The 17,982-nt window shown below is 36.2% G+C and overlaps 1 protein-coding gene across 1 annotated transcript in view; it reads right to left on the bottom strand.

Annotated features, from left to right (window-relative positions):
• HCN1 (hyperpolarization activated cyclic nucleotide gated potassium channel 1) overlaps positions 1-17,982 on the bottom strand; it is a 192,124-nt gene that overhangs the window by 74,604 nt on the left and 99,538 nt on the right. Inside the window, exon 3 of the mRNA XM_005532409.2 lies at positions 15,342-15,503. Coding sequence (XP_005532466.2) covers positions 15,342-15,503 — 162 coding nt within the window. The remainder of the gene's footprint in view (positions 1-15,341; positions 15,504-17,982) is intronic.

Here is a 17,982-nt window from a genome sequence, read left to right as displayed (position 1 = left end):
TTCTAGTGAACAAAGTTCCTTACAGAAATTTATCAAATAAATTAAAAACCTGATCAAGGCAGTTGGCTTTTGTTTTATTTTGTCATAATGCACACAAATTTTGATTATGTTCAAACCACTCTGATTTTTTAATCCTGAAATAAAGTTAAGTGCCACTGTTTACAAGAGGCTGACTGGAACAGATATACACTGCCTGCAAATGGGAAAGCATGTTCTAATTGCAGTAAGAGTTATGTGGCCACAGTAAGTGATTACAAGTGTATCTACAGGCTTCTTCTGGGCAAGCAATGCATCTTAAAAAGAAACACTTTCTTACAGGAAAAGAAGAAAGAAAACCCCAATACAATGGCATATCTAATAAGAGAATACATAAATCCTGCAAGGAAGCTTTTTTGACATAGCTCTGTTCAGGAGAGGTAAAAATTCAGTGTGCATTAAAGACAACATACCTCTTTGTTCTGCTCCTTTCATTGGTGAAAGGAGCTGGATACAATGTAAAACAATTTACTTAACAAGCCTCAAGTATTGAATCAAACCATATCTGAAATGCTTTTACAATGCAATCACCAAGAAAAGCTTTGCATTTTTAACCGTAGCTATCTAGATAGTCAAGAATAGGCAGATGATAATGTGGGCTTAATATAGAGCAGTGCTGGGAAACAGCTGAAGGAGTGAAGTGACATAAACCTGACTCATGAATCCATAGCGCACTGCTTCACTGAAAACTGCTAGGAAGAATCTACACCATCACAGACAATATTTGCCACCAGTTTAGGAAGGGGAACTTGGTGGAAGGAACTCAGCCTCTCCATTATGTGAACAACGCAGACTAGACAGCAAATTATGTGAAGCATCCAATCCCAAATAAAATGACAAATGGAAATTACATGGTTTCGGAAGTGGACGCTGAGCTTTCTGAGTGCTGTCACCATTCTCTTTGAATCAAAGGGATTTTGAAGCTATATTAAAAAAAGGCAGGAAACAACAAACCTTACAAGTGGCAGAAATAGCTATCAGGAAATATCTAGGCAAACTTGATACATAATTTGGAAAGTGCATAGACAGATAAGCACAAAACAATAGTATCCCAATGGTTTCTCACTAAGAATATTTCAAGACTTTCAAACATTTTCAAAGATACACTTTCCTCTTTGTGCTATATATAGGCATACTCTAGTTAAATACATTCCCATAGAAAATATTTTTAAGAATGTGTCCTTTGGGGAAAAAAATAAAAATAGTAGATTACAGTAGATTAAAATGGTCTAATATGATCTACTCACAAAGAGTCTGAATATGTTTTAATCTGCTTAAAAATGAATCAAGGTGAACCAATGCTACTTTGACACAGAGAATCAGCATAAGGGTGGGACTGGGATTCGTGTTACTGAATCCAGTGCTTTATAAACCAGGTTTTCTCAAGTAAAGTGGTGCTTGGTACCATATAGGCTAATTCAAATATTGTTGAATATTAGTCTGTTAATCTCAGGATATAATTTTAACCATGTTTTATTTAAGTAATTTATTTTTTAAGACAGAGGATCAGTGCTGGTTTTAAGCATTTTTTTCTCATAGCTGGTACTTTTCTTGTCAATTCTTCAATAAATTTCCTAACCTGATGCCTTTAAGACTCTAGGTTGCATCTGGTTAGTTTGCAGTTCTTCAGAAAATTACCTTACTAAATATCTGAGCTCTCAAGAGGCTAATCTGCATTTTTGGTAAATCACAATCCTTCATCAAATACTACATCCTACAAAAAGCTGTGCATTATTTTATTAGGCAGTGACAGCAGGAAGCAAAATAGTTCTGCAGCTGAAAACCTATTTTGGCTCTATGAAAGGAACAAACCTCAGTGTCAAAGCAAGTGGGCTGAATCTAGGTCAGAGGCTTTTTTCTGAGAACACATCTGAGTTTCCTGATGACCTTTTCTTAAACTCAGATGCCTTAAAACTGCAGGTGCTTACTAGAGTCGGCAAGACTTTCAAGGTAATATAATATAAAGAAAAATTATTTAGCAGCCTAAATGCCACCCACAAAATGATGTCTAGGCATTTTTAAAAAAACAAACAAACAAAAAAACCCCAGATTTAGTGACTCACAGAAATTTCATTTCCCTCCTCTAGCAGGGGGAGGTTAATCTAAATAACAGAAGAATTTCGTGACCTTGGGAGTATGAACTTCGTACTCTGAGGGGAAGGAAGGAGGGAGAACATGCTCATCTTTTATCATCCTTGAGGCAGATAACAGAGCACTTGAGTGACCCTGTAGCATTCACCCAAGAGGTGTGGAGCACACAGGTCCAGTTCCAGCTGTAAAGACAGGGAAACCTTTGTACAGCCATCAGTCCATGCCTACTTGGTCACTCTGGGCTTTCTCAGGTACAGTGCAGGTGCAGTGTCAAGCAGAGCCATCAAGGTCAGCCTGACAGTGACAGCATGTGACAGACAGCATGTCAGTCATGATCCTGTGACACCATGCCTGTGCTTCTGGACAAATATGAACATACAGTCAAAAAATGATTGGACAGACTGCTAGAAGAAACACACAGTGATAGTTGTTAAACACCTGGATACCAGCTCAGTCCCTCAGAGACCAGTTTCTGAAAATTGAAGGAAACATCACCCCATACTTGTTGTAGTTTGATCTTTCCTGGGCATCTTCCCTTGCTATCCTTGGAAAGGGAACAGGGAAACTGCAAGAAGACACTCTGCTGGTCCCACCTGAATGAACTCCCAATAGCTCAACCATTAACTGGGACACATTCAATTTGTCTTCATATTACTCTTGTTTCTCTCTCTAGCTTCCTACCTGTAAGCCCAGAGGAGGCCACAAAGATGATGAAAGGAATGAGGCACCTCTCCTATAAAAATAGGCTGAAAGAGCTGGGATTGTTCAGCCTGAAGCAGCTCTGGGAAGACCTTCTAGCAGCCTATCAGCACTAAGAGAGGGCTTATGAAAAAGGAGAGCAACTAACGACAGTAGTTTGAGATTAGTTACTACATATATAAAGAAATTCTTTACTGTGAGGATGGTGAGACATTGGAAAAGGTTGCCCAGAGAAGCTGTGGATATCCCCTACCTTTTGAAGTGATCAAGGCCTGGTTAAATGGGGCTTTAAGAAATCTGGTTTAGTGGAAGATTTAACTTTTCTTTAATCAATTTGTCATCTCACAGCTCCACAGCAAGTATTTATGAAACAATTGTTTTATCCACAGAGCAACGGTAATGCCGTATGGCTATTTAGAAATGCTTGGAAAGCCCATGGGATCCTTCCATAGCTACAACAGAAAAAGTAAAAAAGTCTCTTGCTGCAATTAAGAGTTAAACTACTCACTTTGATTACAGGAAGAAAATTATTCTGCAGAGGAACTAAAACATCCACTGGGTGAGTAGTTCACAGGAACCCATGTTCTTCAGTGTAGATACTGAGGATAAAATGCTCTGACAGAAATGGGTAAGGCTGAGGCAGATGGCCCAGGACAGAGGACAAACCCTGGGGAGAGGCCAGACATGGAATGTCTAGCACTGATGCTTGAGGAAGAGAGGCACAGCAGGAATACCACAATCCTCAGCAATGGACAGTGAAAAAGAAGAGTAAAAGTGCATTGCAATTTTTTATTTTTTACACATGGATGTCTGCAATGACCAGCAGCCCCATTTGTCCTGAGTTTTGTTTGTGAGAACCAGCACTAAGAGAGAAAGGCATCCCAAAATTTCACTTCAGACTTCAGGTACTTCCCTTTGATAGCTAAGTGAGTTGGCAGGTCTCCCTAGGCTCCCTACACCGTCAGTAAAAATCAGACTTCTGCAGATGGTGATTCAGAGTAGAATGTTAATGCAGGTGTTCTTTATCACCTCTGGGGGAGAATTTCTCTTTCCAAAAGCTGCCCAGGATCCTATTCAGCTAATGCTGCATCCATTATCTTCCTGAGCTTCCCTACTGGGCATACCTCTGTTTTTATGGATAGACTTGACACCCCATTTCTTCCTAGCTCAAATCCAGTGAAGAAAATAAAATTCCCTAGAACAGCCTCTTCTCCCAAGCTCTGGCCTTGTTTTATGATCTGTTTTTTTTTTCTCTTGGAATTGAACTTTGCAGTCAGTTCAGCACATGAGTTTGCCCTTGCAAGTCTGACAAAAGTCAGAGGGGCTCTGTAAGAGGTGCTGCAGATTTTACTCAGTGAATTCTGTTCCAGCAACCAGATTTAATGTAAGCATACGCAGTGAGTTGGTATCATAAACCACAGATAGGAGCAGGTGAGAGACTAAAAAAGATTCCAAATGAGAACAGAGGAATGCTTAGAATGCAAACATCATAATTATTTACTTATATGGATAAAGTCATACAGCAGAGAGCACACAGTGAGAGAAAGAGTTCTTGGATTCAGGGCACATATTTGTATATCCTTTTATTGAAAATATGACATTTACTTTGCTTGTAAAAGGTTGGGAAGGATGTTAACCTGGAAGCATCCAAAAGGACTCAGATTCTAAGGAAAATAGCATATTTTTAACCCACGATTGCATTATCTAACATGCAAATGGTTGGAAGCCTTTTTTAACTAGAACCTTCATGTGAACTCGGTACCTTGCTACATTTCAAGACTGTTTTAAAAATTTGATAATCCACAGCATATCTACTTAATGTTAAGCAGAATAAAAAGAATAGCCTTTTCTGAAGTTTTTTTTAGTTAGTTTGCAAAACAAAGTAATAGAACTGCTCACTTCAGACAGGGCCAGTTAAGCTTGTCTTGAAACCAATACCCCAGCAATGTTTGAATCTTTTAATAAATCTAGCAAACCATGGCACTCCACACATATATGGCACTCATTCTGAACTTTGACAAACAACAATAATTTGTTTCTATCACAACCATGATTTGCATCCTCCAAGCACATAGTTCAGACAAGTTTAAGCTGAATTAGAGCTAAAACAGTTGAAAAACTCCCTTGTAAACATTTCAGAGTGAATTTTCCATTTCATTTAAATTAGGTTTAAAATGGTCTTGAATCTGAGCTCAGATTATATGGCTATTTGTTTCTTCTGAAGTTTACAGCAAAATACCATGCTTTTTTTACTGTCTTTTAAAATAAAATTGAGAGTCATTATTGATAGGAAACACACATTATATTGCACACATTATATGCATTTGGGTGTGTTTTTAATTGATATCATGCATATTTAGTTTCTAATTCAGATTTTGCATTCAGCGTCACCGCTATAAATTTAAATGGCATTTTTTTTGTCTTTAACGTTATTATTGAGAAAATTTTTAAGAGTATTTTCTAGATGGTCTCTGGCAGATGTCTATGTATTTGCTCTATGTGTGAGCAGTAAGCACTTTATACCAAGTCTGAAAGATTTTAAAAGCAGAAAGAGTAAAAACAACAAGCTTTGTTAATGCCTAGAAACCCTTCATCTTTTATTTATCTGTACACATGCCAACTTTATGTTTCCTCAAATCATGTTGCAATGGTTGAGTGCACTGGCTCATGCTTAGAGAAAAACAAACTTCTACCTCAGATGTTCTATTTCTATTCAAACTGCCGAATTCCTTCTTTCTCCTCCCCATGCCACTCTGTCTATGTGGGAGGGTTTCCTTCACAAAAATTCAACAAGAGTGGCTTAGGTTTAGTATATTTTATTGATCTGCAAAACATGTTTACTTAGGAGCAATACACCATTGAGTCTAAAGGCACTTCCTCTTGGCATTTGTATTTCCATAAACAGCTTATTTGTCAAGATAAAGACAACAAAAACAGAAGGGAACCTCATCCTTGCTTATTCATGCAACTCAGAAATGAATTGATTTATCTCAACTTTTATATGCACAAAAGTGCATCTAGCAGCAGGATGCTGCAAGACTAAAGCCATGACAATCAGAGTTAGAGAGTAACAAGAAGGTAAAAGCACATTTAAATATTCTGTATTGCATCTGTGTTTCATATAGAGAGATGGTGCTACAGGACAGGCAGCATTTAGGTGAATGACATGGGTTATGAGAACTCATATAGAGACATCTGCATAGGTCCAAAAAATTCCAGGGTCAAATCTGTCCTTACTTACTGGAAATGTAGCATGACACCCAATGCTCTTGAGTGTACAGTTCCAGGGTGAGCTCTTCCATTTTCTTATCACACAAATCTTAGTTTTATTTAGCTCCCAGCAAAGGTTTTTATCAAGGATGACAAACTTAATTTCCAAACACCTGGAGAAAGCTATTAAATTAGACAGGTAACTCCCTCAAATACTCTGTCAACATCATTCTAGCAACATTTAGCTGAGTTTAGATTTGCCATAACCTTTCTAGGCTATATCTAAGGGAAAAAATTTAAGCCTTTCACTATTAGAGATAAGCAGAGGAATATTAAATATTACTGCAAAGAGTGACAAATGAGTGGTACACTGCTATTATTCCTGAGCAGCACCCAATTACTCTCTGTAAAACTGAACCAGCAGTCTGAGTGCACTCCACTTGAAAACATCATTGCTAAGCAGACAGCTGTTCAAAACCAGTCATGTTAATTCCCTCCCTATCTATACCAATGTAGATAATCCTGTTTTGATTATATGTACTATTGTCAAAGTGCTAGGCTACCCTCAATTGCAAGCTAACTTCATTGCATTCCAAATACAAAAGATCAAACAGTGACTAAAATGATGAATGTGATGGATTAGAAAGGGAATATGAGTAATTTGCAAAGAGTATGGGCATTATTTTCTTATTGCATTCAAATGCCAACTGCTGGCTTTCAAAGAGATTGTTTCAAAGCAACCCTCTCATGTTAGCAGTACCCCAAAATACAGGGAATATTGTGTCATTAAACAGGGTCTCATAGTGTATATCTCTCCCTGATCCAATCCACTTCTCAGGAGACTGTCATGAACATTTTGCAATAAACAACAGCAATTTGGGGGGAAATGGTTTTACTTTTGCAGCTAAATTAGATAGATTAGTACATTATTTATATCATTTTTTTTTGAGAAATAATAATAATAATAATTTTAGTGATAATATTGCTTTTTTCCCCTCACATGAGGGAAAAAAAACTCATTGCAAATTATTAAACATGGCATATGGCCAGAGAAAGTCTCACCATAAGGCTTGGTTCTTTTCCTTATGTTGTCAATAATATCTCCTAAAGCATAAATGAACAAATATGAAAATCCAGATAGCAGAAAGAAAGCAAAATATATTTTAAGGGAATTCAGTAGTTTAAGCTATTGATGTTAAAAGTACTGCTCTTACAATTAATATGTCAACATCTGTACACATATCTAGAAGATATTAAAAATTTACTCATTAGCAACAGCATTAAATAAGAGTCTGCATATTTCACAGTATATAAAGATTCTCCTATACAAAATCATTTCCATCATCTCTATTAGATTCAAATTTCTGAAAGGTTTAGGCTTCTATTTGAATTAGTTCAGGTTGAGTTTGCTCAAATGAGTATATGTGCAGAAACCAAGAAGAGCAGGAAAGCAGATGGATGAGAGCAATCTTAAAGAAAATTATCCTATATTTTTAAATGGGGCAAAATACATGCAGCCTACACCCAAATGTGTACAAATGTGTGCATCCCTGTCTTATATGTATAAATAGTATGGGCAAAACCATTTCAGACACGAAGGAAAATTAGTAGGTTGAAACAAATGAAGAGAACATAATGCCATATATTTCCTGCTTTTCTCATGTTTTGGTGACCAGATGTGAATACAAATTGAGCCTTTCAGTTTTACAGGGAAGTTTTTAGCTTCATTAAAATTCATATTAAAGTGAAAATATGAAATACTAAATTTTCCATGGAGAGAGAAGTTAATAAATTAACAGATTGTAAAAAGAAATATTATAAAACCCTCTTTCCTTCATCTGAGATTCTGGGAATCCAGATTACAGATCCTACAGACTACTGGCACAGGTCTGGTAGACAGAGACCTATATCTCAAGTTTCTCATGTATCTGAGTGACTTGGTTTAGAATTACATGAACCAGAACAAAGTATCTTGCTTTGATTTTTTTCTAATGTGAAATGTAAGCATTCTAAATGTGCAATTTCAGATGGCTTTTTTTTTAATGTCTAATTGCATCCCAGTAGAGACTTCTCTCCAGATGCACTTTAAATATTAGAATGAGTCAGATGTTGAATAGCCATAGAAAATTCAAATTTGATATGGCAAAACCCATCAGGTAAAAGCAGTAAAATCAGTGCTCTTGAGAAAATCTGATTGTGCTAAAGACCCCTTGACAAAAAGATGTATCTTGTGCAAACCACGTTTTTGTGCAGTCTTAAATCATACAGATCAAGAATTAGGCTGTGCATTTTAACTAAGGTTTGCAATGAAAAAGGGCAAGATTTGCTGAAGAACAGCTGTATATGAATGGCATTCATCTGAATATATCTACACTGGGTTTATTCTGGGAAACCTGGTCTGGCATAAATATTACAAGAGTTCAGTTTTTGGATACTCGAATCACAAGAGAAAAGGCCACCCATGGAGAGCTACTTCAAAGTAAATTTTTCGCATTTATATTCCAGTTCAATCCGGAGTACCACCACATGCAGATAAACATTTTAAATTTCCAGAGCAAAGCAGACTTGATCCAACTCCCCCCAGAACAAAGGGAACACTGTCTTCTACAACAGAAAATCTGCTTTTGGCCACGTGGTGCTTATAACACCTCTTGAATATTTACTCCAGGGCAAATGTAGGAAACAACGTCCTAAAACATGACAGGTCCAATTTATGTTTTTACTTTAGTTCACATTTTTTTTTTTGACTAAAAAATGGCTTAAGGCACAATTTATGAAGTTCTGTTATTTTTCCCTTGAATGTCTATCAAACAGAACACTAGGCTTTACGATATTATGTGCAATTTCTTCTATTCTTTCCAGTGTAAGGCTTACATAAAATATTTTGTAGTTTACAGATACCAGAAATCCCTTCACAATATACTGCAGCATAAGCATTTATGAGTTGTGCTGATTCTTGAGGGAGAAACATGGAAACTAAATTTTGATAATAAGCAAGTTCTTCCTTGCATCTGCTCCTTGACATATTTCCACTAGCTCTTTTGAAAACACAGAAAAAGCATGGAAATAAGTTAGTGTCTTTTAGGTCTATCAACTTGCTTTTGTATGCTGCCTCTAAATAATTGTTTCGTTATTCTCATCCCATATAGGGAAGAGCAGCTTTTGATCTGAAAGAAACAGAACCATGCAAGGCAGCCAACTAGCTCATGAAAGAAGTCATCCTCTTTAGCACCTGTTATCACATCAGCAGCACACTTCTTCAATCAACTCTTACAAACACGTGTCCTAATTTAGATCCTCCCTCTTGGTTGCATTGAGTACCAATATCTACTGGAATAACTATCACCAGCAGCATTAAATAATTACATCAATACTACAACATTAGCTTTAGACAGTGAGAGTAAAGTAGGGTGGCAGGGCTTATGACAATTTTGCGACCCTGAACAATTTTCAGAGTTGGTGGAATTGAATGATTGCAACTGGGAATACCTTCTCTATATGACTATTTTCCCTTTTGAGGCAGTTATAATTGAGATATTGAAGTATAACTTTCTCTATTGTTAAACTTTCTGCAAGTTTTAAATCTCTCTGTAATTGATTCTGCACTTTTATTTTTCAGTTCTTAAGGTTCTACATCTGAATTAGCTCATGGTGTTAGGACAATAAAGTAATTTTTTAATCTGAGAAGACATTAATGGCATAAATAATATAGAGAAAGAAAGAAATTCCAGTAACTGTAAGGCTGAGGAAATCTAGTAACTGTTTTTACCTTAGCACACCATAAATCTCTTGTCAAAAAAACAAAATCAAAAAATGTATAGAATATTACACCAAAGAGGTTGGAAGGAAACAAGGAGTTTGGAAAGAAAAATTATTAAAATTATTACTATTTCCCATTCTAGGCCTGCAAAAGCAGACTACCTGCTAACCTGTCAGAGAAAGAAGAAAGCGTAAGTCAAAATATATGTGGGCTTCCTAGATCCTCAGCAATTGTGGTAAAAATGAGAGCCTGATTTGTTTTTCTCTTCATTGATCATGACACACTGAATTAAATCAACAGTGTCCTCAGATACCCTATTTCTCTAGTCCCCACTATCTTGGCATAAAATTTTGGTATCACAGTTAATGCACGTCCTCAGTCTGCATAAAACCTACCTTGTCATTTAGCACTGCACATCCACAAAATTTTCCTCTGCAGTAAAATCACACAAATAAATATATTTTCCTCAGCTAATATATTTTTAGGCCTATCACTTCATGCCAGACCAGTGAAACAGGTCATTACTTCATCATCTTAATGCAGGAAGAAGCAGACTGACCTCAGTGACTAGGTCAGTGCTGAGGGCAGGAAAGACCAGCAGCTGAATTCTGAATAGGTGCACATAACAGAAGCAATATAATTACCTACTGTAGATTTAAAAATATGTGTGCCTTAGTCCTAAGAATGTCAGCTGCATATTTTTCTTTCCAATATTACTGTATTTCCAAATTGTGTTGTAAAGAGTGTCTGACTTGAGCAAATCCACCAATTTTGATCCCGGTCCCTCTCTGATTCGTAATTTCACACTTTTATGTGTTCCAAGAAGCACTGCACTAACTAAATAGGCACACACTGATATATGAGTACAAAATACATTAGAATAGTAGTAAAACTCATCAGACCTTCAATGTCTCTAGGAATCAGATGATTCCCATATGGTCCATACTTTTTAAGCATCCAGTGTAGAACTGTGGGATTTGATTTACACAAGCATTTATTGCTCAGTATTGCAAATGAAATCAGAGGAATCTAATGCTTTAAATGTGGCTCTATAATATTTTATAATAATAAAAATGTACTCAGAAACATTTGTGAAGCTCTAAATTACGGCTATCACATAATGATCAAATGCAGAAAAATCTCATGAGAAAATTAGCTTCCCTAATTGCCATCTATAGGGAAGAAGGTGCTACGCTGAAGCATTATCAAAAAGGACAAAACCCAATGCAGAATAACACATCAAAATGACTATACTGAAATCCTTGAGCTCCATTAAGTAAAGCAGAGACACTACTGAAAAAAGAAATTAAAATTGTGTAATTGAAAATTGTGTCCATTAGTAAGAAATGTTGAGAATTAAAATTGTAGTTTTGGGTGGTATATTAAATAGCTTTTTTATATATTACATATATGTTAGCACAGTTCTTAGGGCATTATAAATCCTAACCATCTCCTGCCTTTCTGAATTTCCTATCAAATATTCATTTAAAGTGATCCATTTTATAGTGAGAGAGACTTCCAGATTTTATGGCAGAAATTCCCAAATTCTTTTACTAGCAGTGCTGATACCATCAGAGATGAAGGTCTGATTTCTTTTGCTCCTGAGGAAATTATGAGACACGAACGGGTGTCAATACAATGCAAAATCCCAGGTTACTAAATCCATCCTAGAACACCCTAAGAGCTCCAAACAATCCAACTGCAAGGACAGAAAGGAAAAGACAAAATAAAATAAATCAGAGTACCTGAAGGGCTCCTGCTGAGCAAACAGTGGCTGACTATCAGGGGAAAAGCCAGTAAAGTAAGGACTTTACAAAAGCTTTACAATCTCTTTTGGCTTTTAAAAAACTCACCATTCAAGTTAAATTCTATACCTCCCCACTGCACTTGTATCTCACAAAGGGAACATTATAAATTAAAAAATCTGTAAAGCCCAGGTAAATACATTGCTTAAGGGACCAAATGTTTTCCTAACCATACAACTAATTATTGCAAATACTGACAGGAAAATATTAGTTGGGAATCTTCAGATACTGCTAGTAATCATCTGCTGCAAGGTATGCTTTATCACAGGCTGTGATGTTTAGATAGCCAGATGGCATCAGTGGCAAAAGTGTCATCTCTCATCTGCACTTGCCTAGAAATCCTACCCATGTAAGATGCGACTAGGTGAGTTCATCAGCTGGAACCCACACACTGGTTTTTGCAATTACTGTACCTGAAACTGAATGCAGAATCTTGGTTTGCATAGATTGACTATAGCAGAGGACCACTGTGCTTTTCTGGTTTTGTGTGCACCTAGTTTTACCTGCAAGTTTATCTACTCTTAATTTTCTAAGGAGCTCCTGGCTCAAACTCTGAGGCATGACAAAAATGTTTAGTCTATGAGTCATTATGGAAGTACACTAGTCTAAAGCAATGCAGATCAGAAAGCTGAGGATAAATCACACAGGGAGATGCAGATAATAGGCTTTCTGAGCCAAGAAGAAATTAGGCAGCATCATTAAGAAAGTCTGTGAAACTTCTTCAGAAAAGACCTTCTTTAGGAATTAAAAAATCCTAGTGTTGAAAAAAAACTAAAACGGCATCAAAGAGCAATATTCCCTCCTATAAATAATTGACTCTTATTTTTTCTGTAATGGATGGGCAGGAATGTGACTAAAAGTGGGGGGGTGGGGGTGGGGGGGAAGAGGGGAGGGAGAGCAGCAAACAGCTGCTACTTACTTTCGTATTATATTTACCAGTTTTCTTATTTTTACTGACCAGTACACCAATATTCTGGAAGATGTCAACTCTGGCAGTCATTTCATTGCAAGATGAGGGCCAATGTTAGGAACTGCCAAGAGGTTCAAGCTGAGAGTACAGATACAGTACAGGCTCATAATTATTATCATGGCAGAGAGTATATCAATGGGATCTGAACAATTTTTTTGAACTGCTTAGGCTGTAGGTTAGTACATTGTTAACCAGTGGTGATCTTTTACAGAGAAGGCTTTCTATTTTATAGTCTCCTTCGTGTTGCATTAAGAGGTTTCCATTAACCTTTCAAAGACAAAAATTCAACTAATTTGTTTCATTTTAATTGCATTCTGTCACATTGTTCAAAGAGGTAGTAAGCAATCTGCAACCTGGGTTAATTTTCCTATTCCTCTGTGACATTAAATTTAATCTACATTATTTTCCTTTATACTACTTTTAAATTAAAACCATGAGCATGCCTGAGGTATTTGGATAATTTTGTGTATCAGTTCAGGCAGATGAAACAGCTTTCAGGACAAGGCTTTTAAAAGTTCTTGCACTCTGCAACCTGAAGCAACTAATATGCAAAGCAGAATGGAACTATGTACCAGAAGAGAAAGCTGGGCTCTGTCAGTCAAGGAGATACCATGTCATCCTTCCGACTTCTTTACTTCCTTTATTAACAGATTATCTGAAAAAGCTTTGACTTGACACTGACTTACATTTGGAAAAACTGACTTTTTCTGGCTGAGCACATATTGGCTTGAATAAGTCTTCAAGCCAGTGATCACAATTAATACGTTTAAAATTTTACTTTGTATCCAAACCCCAGTACCAGGTGCAGTCATTTCAGTAACAAAAATTAAAATTCAGAGTAGATTAAATTGTTATGTGCAACAGAATACCAGGAGTGTAATGCTTCCCTCTTGCCAAAGCTCTTGCAATGTCAGGAACGTGAAACCATTTCAAACTCCAAAAGTCACCTTTCAGTTAGACCCTGAATACACCAGAAAAGCAGATAACCATCATCATCATCGTCATTATCATACCCCTTCTGTTTCCTCTATCATTTTAGAGGACTGATATTCCATGACAGCTTCACTGTCTCACTGTCTTTTTTTAGCATTAAAAAATTCACTCTCAGAGCCTGGAAAACAACTAAAAATGTCTTGTAACAACACCGTGACATGTCTAGAAGTCTAAACCTTTTTCCTAACAGTGGTCTTAAATATGCACCTGATTCCAGGCTAGCAGTCTACCACTCTTTCTCTTGACACTGGCCTGAAAGACTGCCTATGTTAGGAACTTTATATTCAAATTTCTCCCCAAAATTCATTCAGCATAAACAATTCAGTTGCTGCTATAAAAAAAAAAAAAAAAAAAAAAATTAATGCTGCAACTTTCAGAAAGGATCTTTCGAAGATTATATGGACAATAGAGAGAGAATATTGTTTCCATTAAAAAAAACAAACACGAACGTGGGTAGGCAGAAAGAAGGGTCTGAGCATGTGCACAGTGTGTACAGCTTCCTTAAGACTGAATGTAGCTCTTAAGGAGCAGAGAGAATTTAATAGTTTAGTGTTTTCTAAAAGTTAATTCTTCAATTAAGTGTAATCCTAGGCTTCCTTTCATTCGCTAGCATGATTTTCATCCAGATCTTTAAAAAGCTGGTAGAAAATTTACGCTTTGTAAATGTGAATGGAAGATGTTAGAAAGCAGAACACGGAATACAGCAGAATGGAAAGATGTGCCAGTCAGCACTGCGGTGACCTACTTTTATTGTAGCAATTCCATTTTTGAAGATATGTCAGTATTTTTTTTAGAAAAGCAGGCACAATGAGGTGTCAGCAAACATGCTGGTTATCATTAAATATGTTGCCTGATGACTGCAAATACTTGTCTGTCTGACTGACAGTCTTAGTCAAGGAGCTCCCACATTAATGTGCAGTATCATGTTCCTAAAGGAACGAATACTGTTACAGTTCTACAGCAGGAAAATGTGACACTGAGCAAGATGCCCAGCTTCAGTAAAGGTGATGGTTTATGGATGCTAAGATTACAAAAACCAGAGAGACACATATTTTCACATTATCAATGAGAGAGCTGCTTGAGGTTTTTCTTTTGGCTGTAGGCCCATTCCAACAATTGCACTGTATTTCCTTTAAAAATGTTATATATATTGCCACATTATCTGTCTTGAAAAAAAAAAAAAGTATTTTTCACAGCCATTGTCCTTTAAATAGAAAGTCATTACCCGTCCTTAAAAATAACGCGCAGTCACTTTCTGTCCTTGAACATTCTGTTTCCACGCAGAAAACTATCATACAACTAAGTCTATGTATCTTATTTTACTTGTAAAAATCTTGATCTGTGTGTTGGGAACAATGGATCATTACATGACTCAGAAGTTTACAAACTGAGGATAACATTACATTACGTCAATAATCTACCTTCAGTAGCATTCTGGCACTACAGCCTAAACTGAAAGCAGTGGCGAACTGAGTGTTTCCATACTTATTTTGGTGGGGTTTTTTTAGGGAATAAGGGTTAATAAACTAGAATGACCTTAAAACTTAAAGTATTTTCTGGCTCATTTGCTGACAAGAAGTCAATATCATTTTATTGACCATGAGTACTACAAAACAAACTTTAGTTCATTAGCAAGTGAGCCAAGAAAATAGGAAAGTAACCTGAATAACTTGCAGGGCAGCATATTACTAGGCATGTGTTTTCACTCTAAATTCTGTAGCTAATTGTTTAGAAAAATAATGTTTAGAAAGCACAATGAAAAATGAACAATACTTACAACCATACCGTTTAGGGACACCCAGCAATCTGGTGGGAAATCCTGGAGTAATGGTACTAGAAACTGTAGACAACCATCCCAGTGGCACAGCAGGAGCATCATTCCAATCAGATTAAAGATTCTCACCACTGCACTGGCCAGATCGTATGTCATGTGGAAAATCTGCAGACAAAAATTACAGGTGATGTACATGTTGCAAATCAGAAATGAAACTCATTTAATTCTGCAAATCAGTCAGGTTAAAGGAAAAGAAATGTCATCCTGAACTTCTAAAAAAGCTGAGGTTTCTAAGGCAGGATCATTAATTTGAGCACATTAATTTCAGCAGAGAACCATACTGACACACCTGACTCTTGGCTGCATGCCAGTGTTATGTAAGCTGCTGAAAAAGGCTTATATTGGATAGAAGTCACCCACTAAAGTGTTTTCTTAAAGCCTCCAACTCCTTTCAATTGAAGAAAGACTCACAAATTAAAAAATACCAGGTAAAGCTAGCAATACCATTACTTGCCTATGAGTTTGGTATTTAAATACTCAAAATTTGTGAGAGATTTAATAACCCCTTCAGAAGATTCACTTTTGCATTTATTACCTTCTCAAATGCACAAAATCTGATCAAAAAAACAATGCAAGTAAGTGCTATATTTTTTTGTTTTCTACTTCTATACTTTTAATCCAATTTGCATATACCAGTTCACCAATGAAAAATGACAAAAAGGTAAATTATTTCTCTTAATCATTACCACTTTTCTAAAATGTTGATAATTCTACATTTAGTAAGTAGGATTTCAATGTATTCCTCCATTCTTAAGACACAAACCATTTGCATCTGGAAAGTGTCTTACAATAAATCACACATAAAATTCTCAAACACACAGAGACATTTTCAGGCTTTTCATGGGAAAATCTGCTGGACAGAATGTACTTCCAATCTGTAAATACAGACATATTCCATACCTCTTACACAATTCAATCAACTAAAGACAAGATCCTAATATGCATAATTATCACTATGCAGAAATTACATTTAGAAACTGAAGAATGTCCAATTGGTGTTTCATGGAATTTTTAGTATAAAATACTATTTAATAGTGTGGCTAGACATAGAAACCAGAGGATTTAAGACTGAAAACATCAGATTGCTAGAAATATATGGACATGTTGTTATTTTTAAATTAAATTTTGTACATAAAAGAGGGAATGTTTGTGTCCTAACTTTTACATATCTAAACTAAAAGCCAGAGATGAAGTACCCACATTGCATGTGAGTGCAAGTACAAATATGGAGAGCACATTGTGGGGTTTTTAACTTTCTGTCATGGGAGTTTGTCATTGTTTGAAAATGGCAGTCTATATTCTGAGTCCCAAAATGCAAAACCTGAATAGTAGAAACATACCTCAGACCCTAACAATATGTACAAAACATGTTTTTCAGTTTAGGGATTTAAAGAGACTATTCCAAATTCCAACTCAACAGTCATTTGAAATAGAGACTTGTAACATAAATCCTATCCAAATACCATCTAACTGCTGTCAAAATTGAGAAGAAAACATTGATATTTAGGATGTACTGTAGATGGAAGTAAAGTGTTACTACTACACATTTTTCTTGCTAAGCAATGTATTTATGTTACAGCTATTTCAATAGCTTCAGTTTCAGTAGATATTATGAACCAAAACAGTAGATGTGTGCATTGAAATTATTTTATTTTGAAGAACTGGGAAAACAGCATGGATTACTACTGGTTTGGAACACTAGCTCTCATTTAGGTAGAACTTTGTTGACATGGTTCCTATACTACGACTGCAAAAAGCAGATAATTCCTGATCACATGAACAGTGTTAGAAGGTTTCCCTCAAGGTTCCCACTAGCCTTTACTGCCAGAGACCCAGGGAAAGAGTCCAAAACACAGCAGTTTCATATACCCAAAGCTCCTGAATCCTCACCCTGCCTCTGCAACTATGGGCTTAGGCACTATGCTGTTGGGTTTGGGCTTTTTAAGGACTACTTTATCTTGTCACTTGTTTTCTTCAAAGCCTTTGCATTATTAGCGTGCCTCTGTCAAAATGGTCACATACTGCAAGAATACTAAAAGGTTGGAAATTCAGTATGAAGCCTAATCCATCAAAGGAAATGACTGCCAACAGTCTGTGTACAACACAGCAAACTTCCATCATTTCTGAAACTGCTTGTTCCAGAGGTAGCTTCTGTGAAGCTTAGTGTTCAATGTTAAAAATGATTGAACATATCCAGGATATCTCTCCTGCATAACGTGGTAACCCTTTATCAGCATTTCAAACTTCAAATTTCATTCTTTTATCACTTATCTTTTGCCTATATAGTCTAATATTTGTGTAGTCTATCCTAATAACTGTGATGCCTCTGTATTAAAGAAGATAACTTCAACAGAAAAATATTAAGCAAGTGCTGGAAAAAATATTTTAAAAAAATCTTTGCACATCTACTCACCAGAAAATAGTATCTGATATTTTTTCTTAGAAAAGGAACTTATGGAAATGCATGTTTGGTTGAAAAAAAACCAAAATTAAATATTGCAAGCATACATTGTACAATGTAAACAGTAATATCTTCCCATAATACTGTATTGACATATTTACACTTGGGGGGGGTCTCATGTGC

The sequence above is a fragment of the Pseudopodoces humilis genome, chromosome 4 (assembly GCF_049639895.1).
Source record: "Pseudopodoces humilis isolate 2021_Gansu_Grassland_sample_001 chromosome 4, ASM4963989v1, whole genome shotgun sequence".
Lineage (NCBI taxonomy): Eukaryota > Metazoa > Chordata > Aves > Passeriformes > Paridae > Pseudopodoces > Pseudopodoces humilis.
This window is presented reverse-complemented; position numbering and strand designations above follow the sequence as displayed.